This window comes from Eurypyga helias, unplaced genomic scaffold (assembly GCF_000690775.1).
Source record: "Eurypyga helias isolate BGI_N326 unplaced genomic scaffold, ASM69077v1 scaffold3983, whole genome shotgun sequence".
Lineage (NCBI taxonomy): Eukaryota > Metazoa > Chordata > Aves > Eurypygiformes > Eurypygidae > Eurypyga > Eurypyga helias.
In genome coordinates this window covers 3543-9339 of record NW_010243028.1, presented here as the reverse complement: position 1 = coordinate 9339, position 5797 = coordinate 3543, and the positions used below count along the sequence as shown (strand labels likewise).

Here is a 5797-nt window from a genome sequence, read left to right as displayed (position 1 = left end):
CCCAGCTTCCTTGTAGCCCCCTTCAGGTACTGGAAGGTGCTATAAGGTCTCCCTGGAGCCTTCTCTTCTCCAGGCTGAACATCCCAACTCTCTCAGCCTGTCCCCATAGGAGAGGTGCTCCAGCCCTCTGAGGATCTTGGTGGCCTCCTCTGGACTCCTGTGTGTTGTAACTTAGTGACTTAAGAAGAGATTAAGGAAGAAAGCTTCTATGTAATTTCCTTCCTTGTTCTTCCTACCCCCCAATATTAACAGTAAAAGTAGGAAAAGTTATCTCTGGTTTTGGCTTTGGGACAGTTCTGGGCACGTTCAGTAATCCACATAAAATTGTGAGACTTTGTAGGATGACTAAGTAAAGAATATTCTCTTCAGGGCAGTTCTACTGATTTCAGATGCAGTCCAAATAAGTTGGAGACACTCACTGCTACTTAATTAGCAGTGGTTTAGCTGATTTCTATGGTCAGTATGAATTGGTTTTGTGTCACGCATAATTTGTTCGCTTGGTTTGGTCAGAAAGTTGTCTCTTTTTTTTTTCTTTAAATCTCCCGACCATCACTGGAAAAATGCAAATTTCCTTAATTTGTTATTTTGATAGTTCCCCCCAGGTAGCTGGAGTTCCTAGATTCAGATTCGGACCCCCTGAAGATATGCCACAAACTAGCTCAAGTCACTCTGATCTTGGTCAGCTGGCATCACAAGGAGGTAAACCATTTCTGTACTTTGTTTTCCGTGGATGCTAGTGTGAAAAAGAAATAACACAGCCAGTGGAGAGAGACTGACAGAAAGTAAAAATGTGTTTCCTTCAAGGTGCTGCACTTCTCTTTGTGATGTGGTTTAAAAGTAGAATTCTTCTGTGGGAAGGAACAACAGGCTTGTGAACCAGAAGCTGAAATTTTACTTAGACACATTGCCTGCTGGGCACAAGAAACCTCATTTAATGAGAAAAGAAATATTGAAGGAATGGCTTTTAACTTGACTTTTACTGTTGGTTGTAGCTTTCCTGTGGTAAAATAATAGGGAAAACCAGAAAATGCAAAGAAATTTTCAGGATATATCCTTATGTGCTAAGAGACTGCCAGTCAATTTGTCTGTATTGGTTTTGCTTTTGTCCTGAATCAGTCCTTTTCCTCTGCATCCCTGTCTCCCTGGAACGCTATGCTGTTCTTTGAAGAAAGCGCACAGCAAAACAATGGCGTAAGAAAAGGATGAAAGTAAAACAAATATTTTCATCAAGGTTTTACCTTTAAATTATTGGCAGTAAGTCAGTACAGCCTAAAGTAGTACAAATCTCCATATTTCAGTACAAATCACTAGATTTCATCAAGTGTACAGAGAGAAGACAGTTAATCTGGGTTTTAGGTGGCTATTTTAATTGTCACTAGAACTTTGTGTTGCAGGTCTAGGAATGTATGAAACTCCACTGTTCCTTGCTCATGAGGAAGAATCAGGTGGTCGTAGCGTTCCCACAACACCACTGCAAGTAGCAGCACCAGGTAAGTGGCAAGAAATTTGCAGACTGAAGTACAGGTTGGAAACATTGACCTCGAAGGAAAGAATTAGATTATTGTTAATAGTACTTACTGCTATGTGAGGAATGTTCAGTAGCCCTTTCTCTGATGTGACAACAATTTTCAAAGTTTGCATTTCCTACAGATAATCTAACTCAGTGTTTATTAACTGCCTTTCCTGTGCAGTGACAGTTTTTACTGAAAGCGCATCAGCTGACGCTTCAGAGCATGCTTCTCAGTCTGTTCCGATGGTCACGACCTCTACTGGCAACCTGTCCACCACTGCCGAGGCTGGAGCGGGTGATGATGGGGATGAAGTTTTTGCAGAGGCAGAATCTGAAGGGTAAACCGTGACTTGTTTGGGTCACTAAGACTTACGTCATGTTAGTTTTAATAATTTGTTTTCATCCAAGTGTGCCTGTGATTAATTTTCAATTTAACTCATTCTGATGGGAAAGAAAGCTTGAACAGTATTTAGTAATTTTGTGAAGTAGTGCAATCTGATCTTTTAATCTAAAACTAAAGATTTTTTTTTGATTTTTCTCCTGATTTACTCCTAATTTTCTCCTGATTTAACATAGCTAATATAAAAGTCTCCAAAAAAAACCCCACAAACCTGTATTTTTCCAGAATGCAGAGGGCTCTGTAGAACCCAGATACTGATGGTAAAGTCCCCACTTTTGAAAACTTGTAGAATAAAAGCTAAAGCATTCCTGTTTGTTAATAGAGAAAAGCACTCTTTGTTACAAAGCAAGCATATATAATGAAGTCATTCAGTTAAGGCAGTGCAGGTACAAAAGATGTAGCACAAGGGAGAGGAATAAGCAATTCTTAAGAATGTTATGAACCAATGATTTTGTCTTCCACTTACCAAGTGCAATTTTTAGTATAATAACTGCTATATTTTGTATTATGATCAAATACATTACAAATCTCAAAGGGGTTATCATTTTATGCTGTGCTTTACTTTCAATTTTTATTGGTTGCAAAACAACAAAAGATCTGTAGTTCACAATTTACCTAAGCCTTTATCTCCTGATTGCAGGAGGTAGGAGGTTGGGTCATAAGAAATGGTACTGCTGCAAGTTAAATATGCCACATGGTTTTCTTGATGCAGCACCAACTTGGACTGCAGTAATCTTCTGCCTAGGAGTAGAGCATAAGATGGATATTCTAATGTTAAGGAGTCATATTTGTTTCTTACAAAACCATCTGATCTTTAGTGAATGAGAAATACATCCACTGAGGAACTAAGTGGTTCCCCAAACAAGCTGTAGTTTGGAACAGGCTTTGAGCTTGATAGGAGAGCAAGTCAATCTTGCTAGTAGAGAACAGGTATTTCCCACAGTTTGAGTTTTAGTTATCTTCTGACAGCTTTTATCTATTAATCAAGGTAAATAAAATGCATACCAAAAAGTGAGCTGCATTTAAACTAAATTGAATGTTTAATTTTTTTTTCCCAGACCCATAATGCTTTTTGGGTTTTGTCTTTTGAAGGCAGAGTCCAAGTAACTTAGGTATTGCACCAGTGAGTGATCTTAAAGCATAACCATTCAGTGTGGTCCCTCCATTCTTCCCCTTTCTAAACATGCACACCACCACATGTTAGGTTTTTTAGTGATTGCTATTAAAGAAAATCACAGAATCCTAGAATGGTTTGGGTTGGAAGGGACTTTAAAGGTCATCTAGTTCCAACCCCCCTGCCGTGGGCAGGGACACCTTCCACTAGACCAGGTTGCTCCAAGCCTCATCCAGCCTGGCCTTGAACACTTCCAGGGATGGGGCATCCACAGCTTTTATGACCTTCTGTGAAAGACAGTATGTTGAATGTGCATCTGGAGTTGGGTTGCATATCAAGGAATTTACATTGGTTTTTTTCCGAAATGTCAGATAAATATCTCGTGATTGGGTAGGGCGAACATGACAGAACAGAATAAAACCAGTGCGAAACTCTGGGGAAAGACATTTGCATAGAAATCTTTCTGCTCCAAGGTGATGCTTCTTTCCTAAGCTTTTTTGAAACTCTGTGAATACACTTACATGTTTTTTCTCTCCCTTCCTTCTCTGCTAGAATCACTTCGGAAGCAGGCCTAGAAATTGATAGCCAGCAAGAAGAAGAATCTGTTCAAGCATCTGATGAGTCAGATCTTCCTTCGACTAGTCAAGATCCTCCTTCTAGTTCCTCTGCAGGTACAGGTTAATTGCTGGAATTAGTTTCATACCATTTCATTCAGTGTGGGAATTTTTGGACCCGCATCATGCACTGCTGGTAGCCAAGATACACAGAACAAGATAAAACTCTTAGAGCAAGGTCACCATTTGATGCTTGCAGCTTAATGGCAAACAATTTTTACTTGGAGCACAGTAACTAGAGTGGGCCGTAGTAAGAATAGGGAGCAAAAGTTACTGATGCTTTGGTGATTCTGTCCACTGCTTCAGTTGATGTCAGATTTCAAAATACTTTGTCATTCAATTAAATCGTCAAAGAACAGTTAGGTAAATCACTGTTGAGTTACCAATTTACCACCTAGCACAGGTGATGAAAGAAATCCCAAACTTAACTTGGTTTGAGGCTTTTATTTGTATCAGAGATGTCAATGAAATAAGGATGCACCTTCATAATTTTAAAGTAAATCCAAGAGCATAATGTGTATCAAAACATGTAAACGTTAACAGTGAGAGACTGTACTAGACACAGACATTCTTTCCTGCATTTCCACTTCTTCACAGACACAAGCAGCAATCAGCCTAAGCCGTTTCGACGTGTCAGACTTCAGCCACCAACATTAAGAACTGGTGTTCGTGGTCGTCAGTTCAACCGACAGAGGGGTAAGTGTTCATAATTGCTCAAATTCAGACTTTTTCTAACAAGTTTTTAGTACTTTCTTCCTGTGGGGACCATATATGAAGTACACTGGTGTTTGCCTGCAAGACATTGAATAATACAACACCCCTGATCTAGCTTTCAATGTGTTACCCTAAAAGCTCTGTAATGTTATTTTAGTGTGTTAGTCTGAGCATTTTATAGATAGGCAAACTTTCTTCTTATGTGGCACTTGGTTCTTATCAGTGGCGAGAAAGTAAATGGCAGTAGATCCTAAATTTTGCCAAATTTAAAAAAAAAATTTAAAAAATAAAAAATAATGTTAGAACATAAGTTTAGAAATCTGGGTTGATAACATTACAGGTCAGTTTCCCATTTGGTACATTAAGGATTCCAGTTGTTACATCACTGTGTCTTACACTGATTTTAAAAAAACACCAACCACCACCACCAAGAAGTTTATGGAAGCATTACAGGTTTTTGTAACGCAATGTAGAGTTAAACCACAATAACAAATTGTTTGCAACTTCTATGTTAAGAAAAATGCTTAGATTAATTGTGTTCAGTTTGGCATTATTCAAACATTGTAGAAGACTTGATACTAGCATTGAAACACAGGTATCTGGTATCTGAGTGAGGAGGTGGACTGAGGATGGATTTTCTTTCTAGTCTATCGTATTTCTTTAATAACTAATGAAGGCACAACTGATTTCAGACATGATAAGAATGCTATACTTGCTCTTTCTGCACAGGGCCCGAGATAGGATCACAAGTCAAACAGTATTCTTTTAAATGACAGAGGAGGAATGTGTCCATATCCCCAGGCTGTAGGGGAGGGAGAGGGAGCTCAAATTGTATCCAAAAAGAAGTGCTTCACTGCAGTAGCAATTCCTTACAGGATGAAATACCACATATACCAATGGTTGATTAAAAGGGTGAAAAGGATTTATATTAATGCTTTTGTTTTCTTTCTCAACACAGGTGTAACTCATGCAATGGGAGGCAGAGGAGGCCTGAACAGAGGAAACATTAGTTAGATGATCTGTAATTACTGCTGTGTATACAAAAGTGCCAGTTTGCCTGTGGTTGCTTTAGTGTAATGAAGCTAGAGCTTAAAGCGGCATTTTCTACTTAGAATTGTGTGCACACATTTCAATGTTTTTATTAATAAAATTAGACAAAATGTCAACATTCATATGGCATCTTTTTTTTTGAGATCCTCTGCCACACATCACTTGTTAGGACAGTTGTACCAGTCTTTGGATACAGTCTTTCCTGTGAGAGCAGTAACAGGTCTTGCTATTCTTTTGCCAATATCCAAACTGTAGTAGCGATCTGAAAGGAAGATGTCAGAATTAAATTCCAGAAACAACGTGTAGTACATGGAAAGAATATTGAAGTTAAAGCCTTCCTTTTAATTTAATTTACGCATGAGTAGCAAAATTTTTATTCTGCATACATATATGGA

At 38.6% G+C, this 5797-nt stretch overlaps 1 protein-coding gene across 1 annotated transcript in view; it reads left to right on the top strand.

Moving 5' to 3' along the window:
- The window catches only part of TPR (translocated promoter region, nuclear basket protein), a gene marked incomplete at its 5' end in the record, with an annotated part of 42717 nt that extends 37145 nt beyond the window's left edge, over nt 1-5572 (top strand). The window contains 6 exons of the mRNA XM_010149255.1: nt 593-699; nt 1395-1490; nt 1692-1848; nt 3577-3695; nt 4236-4334; nt 5311-5572. Coding sequence (XP_010147557.1) covers nt 593-699; nt 1395-1490; nt 1692-1848; nt 3577-3695; nt 4236-4334; nt 5311-5366 — 634 coding nt within the window. The remainder of the gene's footprint in view (nt 1-592; nt 700-1394; nt 1491-1691; nt 1849-3576; nt 3696-4235; nt 4335-5310) is intronic.
- Nucleotides 5573-5797: the final 225 nt, after the last annotated feature.